Source organism: Rhipicephalus sanguineus, chromosome 1 (genome assembly GCF_013339695.2).
Source record: "Rhipicephalus sanguineus isolate Rsan-2018 chromosome 1, BIME_Rsan_1.4, whole genome shotgun sequence".
Lineage (NCBI taxonomy): Eukaryota > Metazoa > Arthropoda > Arachnida > Ixodida > Ixodidae > Rhipicephalus > Rhipicephalus sanguineus.
The window spans coordinates 286,968,879-286,993,087 of record NC_051176.1 but is presented as its reverse complement, the minus strand read 5'-3'; the positions used below and the strand labels follow the sequence as shown (position 1 = coordinate 286,993,087).

Below are 24,209 nucleotides of genomic sequence, written 5' to 3'. Positions count from 1 at the left end.
TCTGCCCGTGACGTCACGGGCAGACTGGAACGTCACTATGAAGCCGCCCTCTCGAAACCGAAACCGAAACTGCTGGTTGAAAGAAGCGGTATTAAAAATATATCCAATGCATCCCCAGGCACCACGACACTCTTTTTAGGGTTCTCGACACCCGTGCTTTCATTTAGAGCAACTACCCGAAAAGTTTTTAAATTCATGTCAGTACTCCTTTAAGCCTCCACGTCGGCCACAACTTCCACCAATCTTATTGTGTCCATACCATTGTGAGCCCCTCTATATTTTGACCTCAGCAAACACATAGTGACCACTGCATACTGCTGAATTGAAGTCATACAAGAGAGTGCGTGAGCTAACTTTTGAAAGGATGAGCTGGAAAATTATCAGTCGTTAAGACACACACACACTCCTATCTCGAAGCCCTAGTTGCCGTATAAGTGGCGGTGCTCTGTAAAAAGATGCGAAGCGCGTTGTTCAATATGAAGTTGGAAGAGAGAGAGAGAACCCAGTGGGGAGAGGCAGATAGGTTATCCAGAAGGGAAACGTGTGGTTTGCTACCCTCCTGCGCCAAAAATGGGATAGAATAACGGACACAAGAGGAGAAAAACAAAGTAGACATTTGACTGGCCCATTAGAGAGACTATAATTCCCCCAGACTGTCCCCACCTCCAAATTGCAGTTGTTTTTTGTTACACAAACGAGATGAAGTAAGTGACCCGCAGAAGAAATACTGTTTACTTTAAAGAGAAAGTGCCCGCACCGGTGCTGCAAGGATTTTGCCTTGCGGCCCAAATGAGCTGTTGTGCGTTGTCACATTCAATAACTTAGTTTGAATTTCATGTGAACCGCGTGTCAATGTGTTTTAACCTACCTTCTTTGTTTGTATGTTTGTTAAAGCCACCGAATTTGCTGGTGTGCTGTTTCTGTATGGTTTACTCAATTGTTTGGTTTATCCCGACTGTTACACATACAAGCTCTGAGGAGGTGATATCGGTAAGAAGATCGCCGCGCTGACCTCCCTTATTTATTTACCAACAGCGGTAGTTCACACTGTATTCAGATAACCACGTTAAAAAAGGCCTTGCATAAGTTACTTCAACATTACTCATAACTGCATGAAAAAAAAAAAAAGAAGAAAAGACTTGACTGCAGCGTTTATTTGAAGTATGAACCGGAAAGAAAAAACAAATTCAGCTTTTTTTATCAAAAAACAAAAGCAACGTGAACTCTGCATGACGTAAAGTGACAACATAATAGATTAAGATATAAGTGTTAAAGTATATTGTTATTATTTAGAGAAACGTTTGTCCGAAAATTGTATGTTATAGAAGCAATGTACTTTTTTAATGCTCATGAAAGTGAACGCTTGGTGGGTCTGCTATTTGCAGACATGAAATTGCCAGAACAAACAAGTGTTTGGCCACTTATTACGGAGAGCGAGTGGGTGAGTGTTCAGCCGACGCTAGGTAACAGATCTTTTCGGTGGATCTGGTTCCATCACTAGATGACCCTTCAGGGAGCGCACATGTACTACTGGCACGCCGTCCCCACCGACAATCGGCTCAGAATGAACTTTTTGCGCTGATCGAAAACCACTGGCTCGTGCGAGCGCCTTTGTTATGCATGGTGCCACGCACGCACTATCTGTTTACCGTTTTTTTTCTCTCTCTACCTTTTATTTCTCTTTCATTTTCTCCCAGCATAGGGTAGCCAAGCTGATACACTTTTTTATTTGTTGAAGTCTCCACGTTCTCTCCTTCTCATCCCCCTGTCTCTTTGTTTTGTTTCCTTCTTCGTGGCGTGTGATCCTAGTGACAATGAGCGCAGAGCATCGCTGGAACCAGTGCTCGGACCTCGGGGTGCAAAACAAAAGTAAATGAAAGAGAGGCACTGACCTTTGACGGCATTGAGCTTGCTGCCCATCATCTGCTTTGCTACGAACGCTGCCATCTTGGAGGCGCCTGTCTCGGGTCACGTCGGCCGGGAGCTTAGGGTTAACCAGGGGGTTTACAACGTACAGCGGGAGTTCCTGGGTAGACGCGGTGTCCTTCCAGGGGCCGAGAAAGGATAGAAGGCAGGAAGGCGGGCACAACGGGCAATTGGCAGGCCAGACTGCAAAGATACACAGAAATGGAACGCGCGCTCAGCATAACAAGCTTGTGGAAGAGGAAATAAGATAGTTACACGTTTTCTTTTTTATCGATGTTGTTTATAGGCGAGGTTGGCACCGGCTACTGCTTTTCGCGAAAGAGGAAACCAAAAGCACGAACTAAAAGAAGGTTGAAAATATAGAAGACCACAGGAGACAGTCAAATATAAAAACATTTTCCAAGTTTAGCATACGGTTAAATAAAGGCACTAAGCCCTAAACACGTTAATGTTCACACAAGAGTCAGGAAACCAACATACGAGTTCCGCAAATATCTATAGTCGGGTACAACTTGGGAAGATCAGCGACATTTGCACCTCAAAGGCGGATGCACACAAGCCTGCACCAATGAGCGCGCACCCTGCATTGGCATCGTATGCCGGACGATCGGTGGCCCCGCCGTCCGTGACAGGGTCGTCCCATCTAGTACAGGGTCGTCCCCATCTAGGGTGGACACCTCATTAGTCTGCAAGACCTCACAGAAGCTGACGTTTGTTCATAATTGGGAAAACATAATGTGTTTATCGACACCATGATTACACTTCATATAACGAACATTTTCCTTGTGAAGTAGAAAAATTCGGCAGATCGTACACATTGCGGGAATAGGTTTCATGCGAAGCAGTCAGCGGGTAGCTCTGTATGCACCATTCTTCTTTTTTTTAGCATTGAGCCAAGTGTTACGAGGTGGATTGACATGTTCTGGTAAATGGAGTAGTTGGTGCACATCGTGGGCTTACCAGGCACGTCGACTACACTGGTGTTTAAAGCGTAACTTATGGTGTGACGACGTAAGCACTCACGTTAGAGCACAGACGTTAGTTTTATCGTAACAAAAGTGCACACTACGGTGCGATTATGTGAATATCATACGTAGCATTCGTTAGCGTATTCCTCCGGCGTCCGGCAACGCTGTAATATAGCTTGCTGAGTCGGTGGAGTACATATTGCCACGCGATCCTTTTTGTATTTCTATGTAATCGGTTTGTTACATGTAGTACAACCCCTGCCTTTCGCGAATCGCGCACGAATGCGTGGGAACCTTCCAGATTATTTTAGAATCTTCTGATAGGCTTGAGCGCGTAAACGCGAACAGTTGAGTTTATTCTGAAACTAGCGCGACCACAAGCGAAAAGACTCGAACGTTCGATACCGCATGTATAAATGGCGACGTGCCGAAACAACGGATCAGATTATCGACTGCCGACGCTCTGTTCGCCGCTATCAGTGTACAGCGTGTATCGCTTGTAGTTTGACTTCTCGTTTACTGGGCACACGTTCGGCCAAATAAAAAGTTGCGTCTTGGACACGCCGACTGCTGCCTTCGTCAACGTTACGACCGCGTGACAATATATAATGTTTATTAGACTGTTATAAAAGCGGAGCCAACACTGAAACTACAGTTGACGTTAACCCGACGCGACGCCTGTACCATAGCATTACATATGCGTATAATGTTTATCACCTTCTTATAAAACTAGAAAGCCAGCAGTGCGACCACAATTGACGTTACACCGACGTGACGCCTGCATAGGGTCTTTTTCCAAAGCAATCTCAATGCTTGGCCTGGCTCTGTGATACAAAACTTGACTGCCACGCAGAATGCTTGGGTTCGATTCCTGATGAGATCCCGATTCTTTGGATTCGTCGAGTCAACGCTGCCGATGCTTTCTTAACGCCCTCGCGTTTAAATTACCAATATCTGTTCTCGCCGTTCCTGGGTAGAAAGAAATTATGAATCACCTGTGGCGCATACCCGCATACTGCGGGCCGTGGTATACGGGTATGTTGTGCCACACGTAATTGGCTAAGAGGGTTTCTTAACGTATACGACATGATATTCACGTTATGTCATGACCAGACAGTCCTGTTGTTCATACCCTCATATACTCTTATTCCAATTTTGGTATATACCAAGTTAAAGAGGCTACCCCGAGAACCCCCAGACGTAGCAGATAGATAGATAGATAGATAGATAGATAGATAGATAGATAGATAGATAGATAGATAGATAGATAGATAGATAGATAGATAGATAGATAGATAGATAGATAGATAGATAGATAGATAGATAGATAGATAGATAGATAGATAGATAGATAGATAGAAACGCTCAAATTGCCTTTGGTTCGCATTGGTTAAACGTTCTAGTTTTACCGGCTAGGATACTAATGAGGTGTCCACCTTAGTCGTGGTCCACCCTGTACATGAGCGGGACTATTTAGACGCAGAGGCAATCGGCATCCACACTTCGGTTATCTGGACGGGGCTTCTCCTGCCTTGTCAAGTTGTATCCGACTATACAAAACACATTAGTAACACATAGGCGTGACTCGCATGTCGTGTAAAAATTAGCATGACATTAATAACACACACACACACACACACACACACACACACACACACACACACACACACACACACACACACACACACACACACACACACACACATATATATATATATATATATATATATATATATATATATATATATATATATATATATATATATATATATTTGCCTCAACCTCAACCACGAATGCTTAGTCTGTGTCTTAATATATTCTTCGGCATGACAGCAAGGACCTTGTGGACTTGCAACCCGCAGAATATTATGCTAAAAGTGATGCGTACATGCGGTACCGAACTACAGACGATGTAACCTGTGTTGTGCCACTGTTGTGGTAGAAACAGCTGTAAACACCTGCATACTTCAACCGGTGCGCTTACGACGGTATCCAATGTGCTGTATACTGCCCTACTTTTTACATGAATATACCAAACTGATTTTTAAAATAAAATATTGCGCTGTGTGCGTGCGTGTGTGTGCGCGAGCGCGCGCGCGCGCGTGTGTGTGTGTGTATGTGTGTGTGTGTGTGTGTGTGTGTGTGTGTGTGTGTGTGTGTGTGTGTGTGTGTGTGTGTGTGTGTGTGTGTGCGCGTGTGTGTGTGTGTGTGTGTGTAAAACTTCTTTTTTTCAACCAACCCGAAACCTGATCGTGTTCGATTCCCATCCACAGATACGGAATTTCGATCAAAGCAAAACGCAAAACGCAAAAAAAAAGAAATCCACGTACTTAGTTTTAGAGGCACGTGAAAGAACTTCAGGTAGTCAGAATTATAAAAACAGAGAGCTGAGCTAATTGGTAAGTATTCATTCTAAAAAGACAGGGCGTGGAAACACGGACACAAGAAAGAAGTCGGAACACCACAAACGCCGACTAACAACTGAATAGACGCACAACGGCGGAAAAGAAAGAAGGCACGAAAACTTATCTGCGCATGCCCATGCAATAGGCGAACCTATAAATCCGGCACGCGTGGAGGTCTACGTGGGAGGTAATTGTTAAGGCATTTGATTTCATCTTTATGCAAGTTAATCGACGGTTGGCGGACGCATGCGCTACCATTATTCTCGATATGCCATGCATCAATCATCAGGCGCATTTCTTCATTTCTATGCCGGTACAACACTGCGCATTCATCGAATTCTGAATTAATCCGGAGTCCCACTACGGCCTTCCTCATGATGACTAATATCCTGGTTAGGACAGGCAAGAACCCCATTGTTTTTTTTTTTTATTTAACGATGCGCAGCACATCCTGACAGGCGGAGACTCTTGACAGGCGGACACTCTATGGAGACTCTTGATCCAAAATTAGCGAAATAGTAGAACCTCAGGTGGTCGAAATTTCCGGAGCCCTCCACTACGGCGTCTCTCATAATCATATCGCGGTTTTGGGACGCCAAATACCAACGATTATTAATTATTATTGTTATAAGCGAAAATAGTAGAAAATTCCCGCGATGTTATACAACTGATAACTGACACTCGTACGCCGTGGTGGTTCGGGAAACCTCTCGATTTTGTTACGTCTGACAGGTCCGTCAAGTTAGTGCCACAGCGGCAGCAAGTACATATCAAAATCTGTAAGAACACCCCGCACATGCTTTCAGCCTGTTCGTTAAGTAAGGTGAGATGGTTGCAAGCAATCTCGCTCATTTTACTTTGCCCTCTGAATAAATAACGCGCTATTTCGGAACGAAAGTAAGTTATTTTGTAGCAGAGAATGCTGCAATTCACCAAGTGGTTTCGTATGTAAGCACATCGGCGGCTGCAGCTCGCTGACGTCCTCATCAAGCTACCAACACACCGTTGTTCCTTGCTTTCTGTCTCATTGCAACGCCTTCTTACGCAGGCAATCGAACCTGCTGCACAGCGATTAAGCCGCACGTCAGCGTACTCAGGCCCACCACATCAACATACGCAGGTGCTGCACGGCCCGGCATTTCTGCGTTATGTTCAGCGCTCTTCGCCGCAGGAAGAGGCTGCCGTCGAGTAGCGTGCTTCTTCGCAAGGCATTCCAGCCTACGACTCCAACCACGTTGGAGGTTTGGCGAGCCTCGAGGCTATTTGCATCCGCAAGCACAAGGACGACGCCGGAAAAGCAACGGCCCAAAGCGAAAATCAATACCTTCTTAGTCGGGTAAGAGCAAAGCGGTGGCAGGGACACACGTGTGCCCATTCGGTTCCCTCGAATTGCCTACCGGCAACAACGGGGGTTGGCCACGTGAGCGACCGTGTTCGCGGGTAACCTGTTTTTGCCATGCGCAAACAGCGGGGAGCAAGCGCAAACGGATAACAGGTTATTCAATTTTGCTGGACAAAACCTAAACAGTGACCCATTAACAAACAACGTCCGGATATACCTACAATTTATGCACGCAGTTTACGGCGTGATACAGCAGCCAGACAACGCTCACCTGTAGACTTCGCTACGTGCTCATTTGTGTATGTTCTTCCTCTAAAGCTGGGCGTCTAGCTTCGGAAAAACTGCCGGAAAATGACACCACCTGAGTGTTGCGCACTCGGGGTAAATCATCACTCAAGAAACTTGCCAGCTCCTGTACAACAGGCAGTGCCATAACCACACATGCAATTATTTCTAAGAAGGCGTAACTTCTCTCCGAAGGAACTTAGGCCTGTCTTTAAAAATGAGCGCTGTCACATAACCCGAGAATAGCTCAGACTGTGCGTATAGTGCAGATTACAGTCTTGTGTTCTCGGTTGCAGGCACTGGAACACTGCTGGAAGTGCGTGCATGGCCGGAGGGTAACATGGCCTCGTAATAAAACAATATATTTTGGTAGTATACATACTGCGCTTCTGCTCTCTTTAGCATAGTCATTAACGTTCAGTTCCAGCACGTCTAGAGCTATACTTGGCGTTGTCTCAGTACTCCTCGGCCATTTCTTAATAGGTGCCTGCAGACTAAGTTTAACCTAGGCGTACGTTCAGCTAGAGAAACACCTGCAGAGTGTCCTCAATAATGATTGCATTGGTCAAAGAAGACATCTCAAATGAAGGATAAATGGCTGAATAACTAAGACAGTTGTACGTAAACGGCAAGTGCGAGCGTTCGAATTCATTTTTACGAGGCAGCAGAAAAAAAAATCTCGAAGAAATTATCTTAGGTGATGTATCGCATACTACGATTGATGCGAAACATTTGTTGCACTTGGAGGCCACTGAATTATCAAAAGTTTCGAGTGAATAAATATAAACACAATTTCAGTAAACCGACCTTGCTCCACAGCTACGTCGGAGCATCTGTGATACCCGCGTTCTAAGCCATGAGAAGACGTTAGTTTCGGACTTTTGCCTTCTGGGATGTCAACAATGTAGTTAAATTATTAAATAACTTTTCACTACGCTTTTGTTTTATCAACATACATCTAATAGATTATTTTCTATATCGAAAGTAATTTTAGCACAAACATTTACATAAATGAGTGAACTACGGTGACCAAAAAATCAAAAATCTCGAATTACTTTGATCGAATTAAAATGACTTTAGCGAGCAACTAACCGAATGAGAAGTTGTATAGGTGATGTTTATTTGTCAAAATCACATCACTAAGTAATTACTAGCTTTAGGCACTGTGCTCGAGAAAGACCTAGCTCACTGACTGAGAACAAACATTCGCAGTAGCTTTCAAAAGCTGATCATATTTAATGGTGCTATGACATGTAATCCAGTTCATTTTTGTTAGCGTTATGAACGTGATATTTAGTTCCTTTCACAGCTCTAGATCCGCAGTATGAGGTAAACAACCGCATGCGAGCCTCAGTTGTAAGCAAGGCCGTCACTTTAGGAAAAAAATCCGTCGTTTTTTTTCCAGGTTCTCGCACCCCCAAGTCAGTTTTAGAGAACTCGTGTTAATAGCGACACTCTCGCGAAACTGTAGACACAAAAAAGCTCCTAAAATCGGGGAATCGCGGATGTTACGGCTGCTGCGGTGTTGTTCTTTTAACACAATGACGTTTTTGTAACTAAATTCAGAGGTTTCGCTTGCCAAAACGACGGTCTGATTACGATGAACGCCGTATAGTAGACGACTCAGGACTATTTCTGCTAGCACCCAGCGACGCCCGCTCCGGATGTTTCTGAACCAACTAGACTCAAGACCAATTTCTGCAGCCAAGATTCTAAAAGTGCGTAGGATTTGCGCACTAGCGTAGCCAGTGGGGGGGTTTCAAACCCCTTCCCCATATTTTTCAATTTTTCGTGTGTATACACGCACACATACACACACACACACGCGTACGACACGCACACATAGAAACACACACACAGACTAACATAGATAGATAGTGGATTGGCGTGTTGGTACGTCGTGATTACAAATTCTTAGCAGCGCAACAACGAAGAGGGGGCAGAGGAGAAGGGACAGAGTGCTAACTACCGACTGTTAATTTCTTTCAAAACGCTTCATATTCTACACGTTTGCACACTCACACAACAGCCATGCGCCACACACAGCAATCGCCCGTTCAACACGTGAATAACCCTAGGTATATCTTCTCTTTTTCGGGGACAGCCACAGAAGGCGTGCTAACACATCCATCTTTCAAGGAAAACATTTTTTCTGCTTCGATGATTTATGCTTCGAGGTCAAGCGTTTTAAAAGAAATAAACAGTTGAAGGTTAGCGCTCTGTGTCCTCTCTTCTGTCCCCTCTTGGCTGTTGCGCTGCTAAGAATTTGTAATCAAAATTCTAGGGCGATGGGCATATGCCTCGAAGGCACAGAAGGCAAAGAAAGCGCTACTGAAATACCTAATGTCAACAGATCTGCGCCTGCAGACTTGGTGCGCTCCCTCAAGTGTGCGCGTGATTCTGCGCGTCCCTCTCTTTTTGTCCCTTTATCCCTCTCCCCCAGCGCAGGGTAGCACACCGAACGTGTGTCTGGTTAACCTGCCAGCCCTTCCTTGCATCCTATCTCTCTCCCTCTCATTTGGTGTTCGTTTACGTGCGCGTAAATCTAAGCGCACGAGCAACTTCGTATTTCGCCCCATCAAAATGCGGCTGGTATCGACCCCGCGAACTCAGAAACGCAACGTCATATCCGCTGGACTACCTTGAAGGGCTTTAACGCAGTGTTTGTCGATAAGCCCTCGCAGACGTTGCAATATAGCACCCGGTGTTGTTGGCCGGTGTTCACGAACAGTATGGAAAATTTAAAGGCGCGTTGGTTTACGTGTTAGATGTCGCGGACAAAGTGTCCGTTTTAAAGGTACGTGATAACGCCAAAACATAAAGCAGCAAAACCAAAGAGGTGCAAACGGAAATAAATGGCGCATTCCTCCTCGCTAAGCGTGAAACGCACCGCGCTTACCATCTCGAATACGGGAGCCGACCAACCAAGGTTTACTAAAACGAATAGTCGAGCGGACAAAAAATCGTCATACGAGCGACAAGGAGGGAACCTTGAGAGATGACCGCGGTACTAAAGAAACGGGCTCCGAAAAGCGACGCCTAACTAGAAGCGAGCCATGGGTGCTGGCTCGCTTATCCGACCACTATGACACTTTCTCTTGTTCCTACTGCGCCATCTTGCACCACCGCAGCGAGAAACCATCAGTGCCACGCTGGTGCGTCGGCGTGGCGCATCGCGAGCGCGCTGCTTTCGTAGAATGGAGTTAATGGTTCGTGGCGCCCTTAGGTGAGACTGCGTGCATATACGGCAATGGCCGTGCCCACGGCGCCCGCAGCGTTTGCCACGCTCTTGTTTTACTCTGTACTTGGCGTTTCTGCGCGTAAGATGGGACCCAGTAAGCGTAAAGCGAATTCGCAGCAAAGGGAGCACATTCCAAGTATGAAAAGGGAGTCACCGAGGAGGGAGGGCGAAGGAGGCGTCGTGGTTTAGTGCTTGTCCGCCGCGCAAGCGATTTTTATGGCCGCGTGCTCGCCGCGGACGTCCAAGAACACGGGCAGGCAAAGCGATAAGACGTGCTGTCTTATCTGGTTGCCGCTAGATAAGAGCGCAGCGGGCCAAAAACGCGCCAAACGATTCCATTAGCGATACAGCTTCCCCCCCCCCTTTCTTTTTTTAAAAAAAGAGGCCATTTATTACTTGCCCCGGGGGGAAGAGTTCCTCAATGCGAGCGCGAGCGGCCTATCTATAGCGAGCGCTGCAAAAAGGGCCGCACACGCGATGCGGCCGAAGCGAAACAAGGAGAAAGTTGAAGCACGGGTAGGCAGAGATTAAAAAAAAACAACGGAAAATGAAATGTGCGCGGGAGCAAATGGGCCACAGTGCAACTGCAGCGTGAAACGCACGCGGGTGAGTCCCAGCAGCAGAACGGGCCGAAAGGGTGAATGCAGCATATATAAGGGGAGAGGAGAGCGCTCGGTGATAGCGCAGCAAAGAGCAGCGCTATGAAAACAGAAAAAAAAAGCGGTAAATAACGGGCGAAATCAATCCACGTGAAAAAGAGCGTGTGAAGCGCGTCGTCGCGTCGAGCCTTGTTTATCCGCCGACTGTTTTCTCAATCTTTATACACTCAGCTGAAATGGCGCGTCACGGGCGACGCGCTTTCACTGGCGAGGAAAGGAGCCGTGAAGAGAAATAAGAGCTTCTTCGGACCGTTTCTTCACGCTCTCGTACGCCATTGCTTCCAATTTCGTTTTCCCTTTACACGCTTGTTTTTATTTTCTCACAGAACCGCGTTAGAAGTTTCGAACGTATAGCGTCAGAGCCAGGCTCACCTATCGCGAGAAACGTGTCGTATGTGCGTGTGTGCGCGCGTGTTTGTACAAACGGAGAAAACAAGACGACGGTGAGCAGTAGTGTTTTACCGGAGAAAGGGTTGTCGCGTTTTTAAGGGTCTCCCCATCCGCCATTGGCACGCCTGGATGGCGCGTCCACAGAGGCCTCGAGTGGAGAAGACAGACAAGCACACAGTATACAGACGCATTAACGGGCGCACACCCAGGCGCCAAACCAGAGACGCCGCTCCAGAAACACGTCCCGACCTTGCCCCATTTGAAACAGCCGATACACGAACTGGGCCACCGAAATTCTCGTTCTCTACTTTCTCAGTAGCCCAGTGTACAATTTAATTTCTTAATTTTTTTTTTCAGTTTTGTTCTTCAGAAACGAAGTGCTTTCGTTGTGCGAAAGCATCCCCGCTGTGCGCGCGGCTATACAGACACGGGGAGCGGCGGAGTTTCGAGATCGACGAGGCGAAAACAAGCCGCGCTTTCCGTGCTGAGCGACGGAGCCCATTTTGCTTCCGGTATATCCGGACTCAAAAACAGCCGCACGCCTTTCAAAAGGAGCGCTTTTGAGAGCGACACTAACTCGGAGGCACCGTGTCGCTGATCCTTTTGCAACTTCGCAATTACCGGCGCTTCGGGGGGAAAAAAGAAGAAGAAGAAAAAAAAAAGAAAAACACAGGTGGGTGACGCTTCCTCGCCCAGATCATTCTCTAAGAAGGCGATACTTCCGAAGTGGGGAGCAGCGACCATTTATCCCTGTCAGCCTGAAATCGAAACGTGCCGAAACTACTCAAATACGCGCAAAGAGAGCTGACAGCAACGATGCTCTCCCGACTCCACCCGCGATAAGCGAACAGGATGTAAAACATAGATGTAGCTTTTTCGATGGCAAAACTAACGTGTATTATTTTTCATTTGCTCAGTTTAAATAATAATAATAATAATAATAATAATAATAATAATAATAATAATAATAATAATAATAATAATAATAATAATAATAATAATAATAATAATAATAATAATAATAATTTACTTATTTGATGCTGTCAATCCCATTCATGGGATCAGCATACGGAGGGTAATGTAGATACCATACAGACATAAAAAATTCAGGCAGGGTCGCACTAGGGGTGCCAAGCCTGAAGGAAGTGCGGATTTGGGCAGCCGTCTTTGTTTCTCTTCGGTTCTCACTTTCTTTCCTCTTCTCTTTGCTTCTTTTGCTGTTTTCCGTTTTTCTTCTCTCTTTATTTCTATTTATTTCTTCCTCTCTGTTATCTATTTCTTTCTCTTTCTTGCTCTTTCTATTTTCCTTCCTATTTTTTTCCCTTTGTTTCTCTCTCTTTCTATTTCTCGCTTGCTTCCTCCTTTTTTTTCTATTTTTATACGTGGTTCTGCCTGCGTTACGCCAAGTGACGACGGCATACGCGGCCCGGCCCCCCAAAGTGCTCCGCACTTATCATCAAGGTGCTAGAAGAATAAGAGGGACACTACTTCTCCTTGGCGCGAGCGCGCGCTCACTTATCATCATCAGGGCGCTCGAAGGACAACAGGAAGAAGGCTTCTCCTTGGCGCGAGCGCGCGCTCAATATGCGGCAGGTGGCTATGCTATTCGTGGTTTTGCCTCCGTTACGCCAAGCTACGACAGCATACGATGACAGCAAAGGACAGTATACGACAGGCCGGGCCCATAAAGTGCTCCGCACTTAAAACATAACATTATTCGCAACATACAAATTCACGTACGCTATTAGTAACCAACAACAGAAATACAAGGAACAAAGACGAGTCATCATACAATAAAAAATTAATGCTTGTACCAAAATTAAGTATACAGCATTACACTGAAGATATTTAACGTATTTTTTAAAATCGATAGACCTATTATTTATCATTGCTTACAAGTGGGTCAGGCAAACTGTTCCACATTTCAATTGCGCCAGGAAAAAATGAGAAGCGAAAGGCACGAATGCGTGTTAAGTGAGGTCAGGTAGCTCTGCTACTGTTTGTACGACGATCGCATCTTCCTCCTGGAGGTTGTGGACATAAATCCTTGTTTATTTTTGCTCGCCCACTCACGACGTTCAAAGAAAGTTAGCCGATGTCTACGTCTACGTTCCTCCAGAGACTCTATAAGCTCACACCATTTTGACAAAGCCGTAACGGAATCCGTGCTCGGTATTTTCCGACAAACGGATACCGTGCGGATAACACGCGGTTGCTATAAAAGCTACCACGTGTTATCTATTCTGCGCATTACGTGACCCACGCAGCTCCACTTTTCGCGCTTACGCTCAGCAAGAATAATACCTGCAGGCGTTTGCACTGTAATCACTGCTGCCGTTTTCCTATAGTAAGTAAACGTTGCGCCTTTCATGTCCCACTCTGCGGAATATCTACGGTGGGGATGAACAGTATCAACATGTGTCCGTTCAGGCGACGCAGTTGTAAGGGGGCCACTGCAAGCCACCGCTGGGTTTCAGCCCTGTGGACGGCAGAAGGCTCTCGGCTTTCCCAATCTGCGATATTCACTTGTTTTCTTGAAGGCAAAACTGCAGAGGCAGTAACTACGTAAGGGACGCACGACAAGAAGAAGAAAAATGATGGCAGCTTCACCCTATAGTGGTGCCAAGCCTGAAGGAAGAGCAGAGCTGGGCGGCTTTCCTTGTTTCTCTTTATTAAAGCGAAAGCCTCATATGCTTCATGAAACACGAAAATTGACCGGCGTCCCTCGTAGGCGTCCGTCGGTGGCGGCGTCCACACGAGTGATGCAAAAATCACCACGTGATGTCGTCACCATGTGACGTCATCATTGTTTTTTATCTCTCTTTCTTTCTCTCTATCTCTCTATTTTATCTTTCTTGCTCTCTCTCTTTCTCTCTTTCACGTGTTTCACGTGCTTCGCTTCACCGAGCAGAGTTTTCGTTTAACGCTCGCACCTGCTGTACTCGGTAGTGGGGCTTGCCCAATTCCTGTGGCGCATACCCACGTGTGGTTTTCAGCGGACACCAAAGTTTTTGCGGCCGGCTTAAACAGCTGCGCCGTTAAAATTGTACGCAAACTCGTAGCAGGAATTCTCCCATAACGTCCTGGTATCGGTGACCTCGCGAGTGCGGTTCCCTCAGGAGGTCCTAGATTCTTGCATATCTAGCACGCGCGCTCCAATATGAAACGCAGTGAAAGTTCAACCAGCTGCGCTTCGCGGACACGATGAAAGAGCGAAGCTGGTGGCCTTCCCTTCGTCAGGCTAACGCATTTCTATGTTTTGCAAGCCTTTCAGATAGGTTGTATCGCTGCTCTTTATTATTAAACACTCTTTGTTAAGGTTTGAGGTGGTAGTATAGCCGCCACCTTTTATAAACACAAAGTATCACGTGAGAGTGGTGTGACTATGGTAACGTGCAGGCCATTTGTTGGGCTAACTGTTGCCTTCTTCCTTTTTTTTGCGGAAGTTGTGTGTAGAGGGATTTGCCCAATTTCTGTGGCACATATGCGTTTATGGTGACGATGGCTTTCTGATAGGCTGCACGAGTTTCTGTTGCGCATGCCCGTTTGTTAGGCTAACTGTTACCTTCATTTTTAGTGGACGAGTGTCGAGTAGTGGGATTTATCCAATGTCTGCGGCGCATAACCGTTTATGACGCCCACAAGCATTACCACGGATCCCGGGCATGAAAGGCTCGACCATGAACAGCCTCGATGTTAACATGTGTACAAAATGCGGCATCAGCCCATATTATCCTCCCCAGAGCGGTACATCCCCGATATCCTGTGCAGTGCGCATGACGGTGCGGTGGTCGCGAATCTCGCAACTTCATCGATATATCTTATAAGTGGCAGCTAGAATAGGCTGGAATGGAATGGCTGCTGATTAGCAATTTTTCTGTTGTCGATGCACCTAATTATAGGCAGTCGCAGTTACTTGTGGTACTACAGAGAAAAATACCAGTTTCCAGCGCGTACTTTAAAACATGTGTGTTTTTCAGCAAGGGTGAGCAGACATTCAGTGGCGGCCAAAGCACTGCCGAATGCTCCTAAAATCGGAGTACCCACGCATGCGACCAGCTCTCTAATGAGCAGGGTGGTCGATTGGGCTAGTTGGTGATTCATTATCTTAGGTTTACAGCTCAGGCGTCATCAAGAAGCCGGTCTCTAATGAGACCCGCTCTTGTTTCCGCTCTCTCTGCATTACACCGAGCTAGCCGCACTTTATTAAATACGTCAACCCCAATTAGGCCACAGTTTTGAGCAAAATTTGGTGAGGAACAGATTCACTCCACCGTGCATGGTTTTCAGAGAGGTTTCGCTATATCCCTCTTTGCACAGCTGCAGCCAAGTGGACGACGCGGAGCACATATGGTACTGACGGTACTTTATTGATACCAATTCTATAGACTTGGGTAGGTATTTTCATGCGCGTATGCAACAGTTCCTATTCTAAGAAGGACTGTGTATAATTCGAAGAAAGATATCTAAGTTTTCTTTTGTTACGCATCCGTATCTCGTCGAAGATTGTGTAGATTAACAAAAGCAATTGACGCTCGGGATAATAGTGCATGTAGCGACCACCGCCACCATTACTCCTACCGCGCCGCATTTGTTGAATATGCTTAACACTAGACCATGTTATGCTGCGCGGTTATTGGGTTTGCCGCACGGCAAAAGAATACACATCCGAAATGCATTGCTGAATGCCTCACTGGGGTTCAGTCATTCCTTGCAGCCTTTGCAAACTTTCAGTCGACGCTTAAGATATATAGTACCTATTCTGAACTTTTGAATGAAGGCTGCCTACGCAGTTATACCGCATACCCACCTGCAGCCTCGGGATTTAGCATTTAGGAAAAACAAGCTTATAGCAGCTGGTTTTTTGCTACATTTATTCTCATTGTTACGCCCGAACTCAACGCGCGGATAAGTATATAGTATACCAAACGGCTGTTTTAAAGGGGCCATGAACCACTTTTCCAAGTAATGGTCTAATGACCTCATTATCGCAGTTTACTGCCTCCCGAATTGATTGCCCCAAAAATTTCTCGAATCCGTCAAGAATGAGCGGTGTTACGGGGTTTGGGCGCACGCTCTCAGCGCTTTCTCTCTTTTCTCGTGCCGACGAGCCCACTGGAAGCTACATAGGGAGGGATGCCACAGGGGAAAGAAGTTACGCCAGCGCGCGTCATGAAACGCGATCGCTCTCCCGCTGTGATTCGCGTGCGCGAGCGCGGCTACCGTGTGCTGAGGAGTGCGGCGCCGGCAAGTGGCGGCACCCCGTGGCAAGAAGCGCATCTGATCCGAACACCGCTCGCGATTTACGTCGGCTATCGGCCAATGAGGATGCTATGTCTTTTGCGACGCGGCGATGCAGATCGCGACGTCAATCGGCAAACGCCCCGCCCACCGACGAGAGTGAGAATCGGCCTCTGTTTGAAAAGAGGGCGCCTGAGAAAACAGCAACTTCGCGTTCCGCTTGTAGGCTTTAGGCGGCGCGCACGATTGCAATATTTGGCTGAGCAGTTCATAGCCGTGTCAGCTTTCCGCAGGATGTGTTTTTTCAACAAGCCCAAGGGGTGCTTCATGACCCCTTTAAGATGAAGCACTTTTGAGAGGCCTCTTGCGCATCGTCAAACACGTAACAAAATAGTACGTAGTGATTTCATAATTGATTTTCATATGCCATAGGTTAGTTTCGCACTACGCCAATTTCCTATGGGTTCCCTATACGGAAGGTTACTCCATGGCTTAGTTTCGAAGTGTACCCGCTCCTACAGCTGCTAGCTGGGGTCCACGCGCAGCTAAATACACTCGAAGCAATAAAATTTGGTGCTAGCTCGACGTCAGTGCGGATCGTGCTAGTGTTATGGGCTTTTCTCCGTTTCCCGGTTCCTCCGTGCGAAACGCACGCTGTCGGAAGGGGCGAAGTGGCTCGCACCAAGTGATGTGTGTGGAACAGTCGGTCGCGTGACAAATTTCCTGCATCTCTTCGAAGGATGCAGCAAATTGCGATTCTCGTGGTCGCCGACAGATAGAAGCCATTTTGTGCCGGATGAGGCGGAACCTTTGACCCTTTAACAATCCTCATTGCCGGAGTGGGGCTTCGAAAAAAGTAACCTCGCCGATCGCTATGTTGCGCACTTGCTCCGTTGCTATCTGGCATGTCGAAGTAGAGACGGGCAAAAAACGAGCTGATGTGAGATCCCAAAAAGTATAAGCGTACTTAATACTAACTAATCGTACAGCAGTACTCCCAGTGCGTGATACCGGCTGCCACATTCACCTATAGCGACGTTAAGTACGCCTGATAGGTTTTACACCAGTTTTTATGCGCAACGTCCTTTTGTTACCATGAGAATGAAAACAACACACATTGTATAGCAATGGGAGGGAGTGTTTACCAGTCTATATACCACAGCTGTTTTCAAGCCGTTAAAATAATTATGCCTGTTAGAGATTCGAGCTGCGGCTATGAGAGAGGGAGAACATGTTTTGGCAAATTGAAATGAAAATAACCGTGCGTTGTGTGCAAGCATTGTAGCACTATGTATTTCTGCACGATTCAGCTTAGCCATCGGCACTGGCTATGTGCTGGCAGCTGTCGTGATGGAACGACACTGGAACAATGACCGTGGTCGGGCGGCAGCCAAATAATACTCGATTCTAGCAGCAGCTGCACGACTGCATCTGACAGCGGCGCCGCGAAGCAATAACACTACAAAGGCGTATTTCCCTCCGTTAATACATAAACACATGTGTAAAAGAATCTTCAACATGTGCTTTTTTTTTTCGTTAGTGAAGCGATCTGGCAACATCAGCTGACCTTAACGAAGTTCTTAGCATAATCACCACACGCACCATTGTTAACGAGGGCGACAAAATATCGTACGTTCGAATTTTCTCACTTGGTTCTGCTCCGCAAATAACAGACATATTTTCATCACGTGATCCTCAGACATTGCCTGGGTTAGTTCCTGCTGCCTAATAAAATACGCATACACGCTGTGCAACAATGGTCCATGTTGGTTTCCGAACTGCGCTGAGTACACATGTAGCGTACTTGACATCAAATTTCATCAATGACATCGTGTGTAGTAGGGAATCAGCGTGTGACAAAAAGAAAAGACGCAGATAACAAGCACGCGCACACACACAAAACGCTTTTTCCTGGTCATTTTACAACATTTCATCATTTGCGTATGCGTTTGTCTTAGCGCAAGAGTCACGATGGCAGTTTTGTGTATGCATCAGAAGCTGGCGTTAAGGAATAAAAGAAAAGAGCAAGTTATCATCTGAGCTCTAGCTGGTGCGGGACATTCCTTCTATCAACACACTGCCACGGACTGAGATAAACGAATCTCCGTGGGCGTTTAGTGCGCAACACCGACAAAAAACTACAAGATCTCAAATCATTCGTATGGTGCTGGATTGTAAACCTGCCTTCAAGAGCTAAAATGCTCAGTGGGTTCTACACAATCTTTCTTACTCGTGAAGTGGCGGCAATTCGCGTCCTGCGCAATCTTTTTGAGTGAACGTTGCCGCTGATGACGAAGGTCGGCTCGCCGTACAAGCGAAGTGCTCGCCAACGAACGCGAAGCGACATCTCCCGCACGTTTCGGCGCACGCCACGACGCTTGACTTACCGTGGCCGCCGCACAGCGAAAGCAGTCCGGTCCTTCGGGCGAGTGGAACGTGTCCACGACAGATACACTTTCCGACAACTCGGCAACACGAATGGCAGCCACGGAGTCCGTCGGGAAAGGAGGCGTGCGAAGGCCGCGGAGTAAACCATACGAAGACGTTGCACGCAACGTTCGAGAAATTGCGGCGCCGACCTAGCAGTGCGCGTGCCCGTCTTCGGAGCGAAGGGGCGCGCGCACGCGGCTCGCCGGGGGCGGTCCGAGCAGTTGTAGTACAGCGGCTGCCGACAGCTGCGGTCGCGCGCCGCGTGCGCGTTGCCGCCGACGTCAATCACGCGGCCCGAACAGCCCGAGCTCGCTGCCGCGATGTCAGCCCCGTGACTCTCCGCAGGGGCCAACGCCTATGTGCGCGCACCGGGGCGCGCGCTTTCCCGTTGGATGCTACAAAAGTCGCGCGTGGTCGACACGAACCTTCTGTGCTTGCGCTACTTGATGGCGCCCGTTCGACGGGGAGTCGCTCCTTTTTTAAAGACGATAGTCTTTCGTGGGGAACTTAAACGCAGAAATTTTGGTCTGTCTTTCTGTCTTTCTGTTTGTCGGCACGTCACCCGATTCAGCCAACCGGCCAAAGTTGAACCACTTGCTTACCGCCCACCCATCTTGAACTGGTACGGCTGTTCATACTTGTGAACGTTGTCGATCAAAAAGTAAATATTACGCATATCTGAGGCGTAACATCATTAGGTAATATTAGGTGGTGTTTCCTTAATAGAAAATACATAGATTTTAAAGACCTTGATGGTATGCGTTTAACGTTGAGACAGTAACGCGTTTATTAAAAGAATTGCCACAGCTGAAGCGATCAGCCAGTCCAAGCCGAGCAAGCGCGAGCGCCAACAACAACCGTCTTCGTCTTCTTCTTTCGCAGGCGTTCTTGTCTGCGCCCTCCATGTTACAAATCACGCCCCCGCGGAAAAGGAGCCATCCTGGCGACCTAAGGAACAGGTACCAGTGGTGGGTCATAATGCGGGCTCAGTCGATCGACGTGAACAGTCTCGCGCCAGCGGCGACGGCGGTTCGTAGATGATTGAACAGGGCTCAATCATAAGTTAACTGGGGATGCTTGACGTAGGACGCGGTAGGGGCCTTCGTACTTAGGCAGTAGCTTTGTTGAAAGGCCAGGAGGGGAGGAGGGAACGCGAAGCCACCCCAACGTTCCAGGCGAATACGACTGAAGAGGCAGGTTTTCGACGTGACGGTCCTTCTGGCCCTACTCGCCCTACAATGTTACAACCCTAGTTTCTTAAGGTGCGCTGAAAATGCGACTGCGCTGAAACTTGTCTTCCTCCGTGCCCTCTGCACAAGCTCATGTTGTGTTTCGGTTTCGGTTCAGTATTGCATTGTACGAATGACAGGGGGCGCCGCTCTGGCATTCCTGTTTTACTCAGGCGACGTGTAAGTAAGAGAGTTTGTGGAGAGTACTCGTTGAGTGCGGACGGTTCTTCTCCTTCGGCGCATCGCGCCAAACAGCGTGTTCGGGCTGGCCGGCGTCCCCACCGGTCGCGTTGGTCACCGCCGGTCTTCGCCTGCCGCTGCGCCGGGACTACCACCCCGCAACACAGCACTCATGTTTTCCGACGTATTGCCAGATGGCGTCCATATCTCACGCAGTGCCTCTTCTATCGTCTTTAGACGGCATTTGCAGCGAAGCACGCAGATACGCGGCCAATTTTTTGTCCTCGAAAGTCGCGGAAATACCGCCGTGTCCTACAGCCTATTCATTTGTCTTGTCAAACGTGTGCGCTTCGTTACTTTGAGAATGATTGCTAGATTGATCAATCGATCAGGTAGTCTTTGTTTGCAGATCCTGTTCGGTCCCCTAATTGCAAAGCGAAGGCTTTATACTGCAGCAGTTCGTTGTACCAATGCGAAAGCACGTGCGGCATTTATTTCAACCGCACTTTATCGCATAATGGGATAACATAAGTGTTACGTCTGAGACCCGCGACTCTTGGGTCATCACTGCTTAGTTCGGCGCACGGCAATACATGCTGCGGTTGTCCTTTTTTATAATGAACGTGACGACAGCGAGAAAAATTTGTTCTACGATGCCTGCTGTTCTCCAAAGATGTTCGCACTCGGGCGTATGCAGATACTCGAGAGCTATATAGACCCAAATTCCCATGTCTTACATTTAAAGCCTCAATTTCATATCCGCAGAAAGCTTGTAAATTTCTGTCGGCACAAATACGAGCGTATCCTACGGGACTCATTCGCTCATCCACGAAACGTTTGCAGATGGGCATAAATGCGCGGTTTCATCTCTCTTTGTCTTGTTACTCATTTGAATAGAAGGGCGGGCTTGTATAAAAAGGCAGTCTCCTACACAGATTCGCAAATAGAAAGAAAGAAAGAAAGAAAGAAAGAAAGAAAGAAAGAAAGAAAGAAAGAAAGAAAGAAAGAAAGAAAGAAAGAAAGAAAGAAAGAAAGAAAGAAAGAAAGAAAGAAAGCGCGGCTTTAGAACTGCTGCGCAAGAACACGGGGCTACACTGAAAAGAGCATAGACTACCCCTACTTACTTCATTATGTTCCCGTTAAGCCGAATGCGATGACAATCGCGGTTGCGTCCTTACATTTAGCCAGACATCAATCCAATAGCAGCAAGAAGAGTTCCACGAAAAGAATTTATGGACGCAGCTTACAAATACAAAAAATACCATTAACAACGCTTGATTGTGAATTTTTTACTTGAATTTTTTAAATTTGAGTACATGATGTTATTACGGCGGTGTCATAGTGTATTTCCTTGATTATAGGTTTGTTTGTTTCTATATCTTCCTACAAACGCATGCTTGGTGTTGCATCAGTTGGCGGGGATATTTTTGTGTGCTTCAAGTAAAAAATATTTGTTAGTCCGACATCGCGTGTTGTGGTTTTCCTCTTTGTGCAGTGCCATCGTTTGTGCGCCTCTCTCTCTCACACACACACACACACACACCACACACACACACACACACACACACACACACACACACACACACCACACACACACACACGCGCGCGCGCGCGCGCGCGCGTACACACGGTTTCACGAGTTTTGGTTCCACATGGCATGTTGGGCATCATTTTAGTTCTGGAAAACGGAATCAGGGAGTAGCTAGCGGAGACACATCCCTTCGACGCACGTTCGCACTTCCGCCATTGCCGTCGCCGTGAGTTTCCAAATACAGTCCAAGTCGATAGTATCGCCAGGTGCATCATACGTTCTACGTGCGAGTGAACGAGCGCGATAGCAGCCGACGATCGCGGCTCAAGCGGAGAGGAAACGCGCCGGCAATCTTTCGATATGGGAGAGAGAGAGAGTCCCGGAGGGTAAGCTGCGCCGCTCTGACAGTAAATGCTCGAAAAGACACGCGCAAAGAAATGTAGTACACAGGAAGGTAGTATCGTATTGTGTACTACTATTCTTTGTCCGTGTCTGTTCGCGCTGTCGTGCTAATGTTTCTCAAATCCACCAAGTGGCCCAAACAAAAGAGCAAATGTGTACTTTGATCGGACGGGTGCGGTAGCGCGTGCCCTATCTTGACAGGGATTAGCAGACGGCTCATACCTTTGTGCGAACTGTGTTCTTTGCGTCGAAGCGATAGACAGCCCGAAGGACGTTTCACTCGCTGCCTTGGCCGTCTTTCCTTACGGCAGCGTTTTGTAGAGTTAAGCCGGGTCGGATGCTACAGGAGTGAGCTGCTAGCCTGACTTCGTATAACATTACAATTTGTTGATATCACATTAATTGCTTCGCCCTTGCGGAGAAACTGTTACTTGTTCTACATACATGTACCGTAATTTCGCTTCATTTTGAATTTTTAAACATTTTATGAGATTGCGCCAGCAAACATGACGAGCCCAAATTTTCACAAATAACTTTTTGTATCGCGTGTTCATAACGTTATATTGTACATCGGCCTTATGGAGTTACACCGGTTCCTTGAAGATCTGTCAGTCACGTGCGCCACCAAGGTTTGATGAAAATCTGTAGAACCGGGTTGCGGCTTGGGTGCCGCGTCTACCAAGTCATAGTCGTTTCTTATTATATGGGCTAACAGAGCTGCGCACTTGCGGCTCGGGTTTATAGCATATCGATCCACTTATTGAATTCAAAATTCGGCCATCTTTTGATAGAAGAACGGAAACCCTTATTCATCGGATAGGCTAGGCACTGCCTACACACACAATTTTAACACAGAATTGGCCGTACTGAAACTGCCGGATTTTATTGTGGATTTGTAGACGAAGAAATACACCACCTCCTTTTAGATTGCCCGTACACCGTAGACCATCCATTAGACCACAGACCATAGTTCTAAAAGGCATGTGGGCAGATTTTAGTTTTTGCCAATTTTCACTATCCTGCTCGCTTTTCTTCCTCCATTTATCTTTGATTTCCCTTCCCTGCTGCAGCACGGCAACAAGCAGAACTTTTTCTTCTCGTTAACTTGCCTTTTTCCCTATTCCATGGTTTTTGCTCTTATCGAATACTGGGTAAACTATCACGTGTTCAGCCAATGCCACAGGTTGCATACTCAACTAACGTTTTGCCAGGTTAAAGTCAAAGTCATTTATTATTCTATTATACATAAAAATGGGGATAGAGAAAAATATACAGACGAGGGTCTCATAATCGAAGACTGCAGCGGGACCCTCGGTAATATTAGTTAACAAGAAGTAAAAACAGTGAGCAGGTGAACACCAACAACAAAAAAGGAAACGCAATAAACACAAATAATATCCAAAAGTTAAAATACATATATTGAAACACAGTGGCAAAGTACAATAACTGAAAAAGAACTAACAAAAGTAATTATAATACAAATGAACCATTGTGATGATCAAAAAGAAGAAGCTATACAAGTAGCGATATGCTGAATTGGTTAAATTTACATTTGCAAGTAAAAAAGTTTAATGGCATATTTGAATTCATGAAAAGATGAAGTTTTGACAGTCAGGGGTAAATCGTTCCACAATTTTATGGCGGTGAGTGTGAATCTTCATTTCATCAAACGAAATTAGGCTCTCAGGAAAAACGCGCTGGTAGGCTGTACTGGTAGGCTTCGAAGACATACCGAGCAGTCTGCACTAACTGTGAAGAAACGTAAATACATTCCTTATCCACTTCTCGCAGACATTTTTTTTTAAATTTAAGATATCGAGCACACGGAGAAAAAAAAACTTGTGTCGTTTTCTACTGCTCTGCTGTCTCATAGTAGCTTTTTTTTTTTTTTACAAATCATTTGCTTACCGTATGAGGCGTCAGTTGCAGCGTAACGCACCTCGAAGGAAAGGGCGAAATATCTGAAAAGAGAAGAGCGCC

General features: G+C 46.7%; 1 protein-coding gene across 8 annotated transcripts in view; it reads right to left on the bottom strand.

Moving 5' to 3' along the window:
• LOC119379196 (complexin) overlaps positions 1 to 24,209 on the bottom strand; it is an 810,485-nt gene that overhangs the window by 158,207 nt on the left and 628,069 nt on the right. For 3 of the 8 annotated variants that reach the window (XM_049411903.1, XM_037648415.2, XM_037648417.1), the window contains exon 3: positions 1,893 to 2,109. In XM_049411903.1, the coding sequence (XP_049267860.1) occupies positions 1,893 to 1,947 (55 nt within the window). In that variant the 5' untranslated portion in view covers positions 1,948 to 2,109. Of the gene's footprint in view, positions 1 to 1,887; positions 2,110 to 18,844; positions 19,118 to 24,137; positions 24,191 to 24,209 lie in introns of those variants that run through there. The other 5 variants (XR_005181119.1, XM_037648418.2, XM_037648413.2 and 2 more) reach the window with 3 other exon arrangements.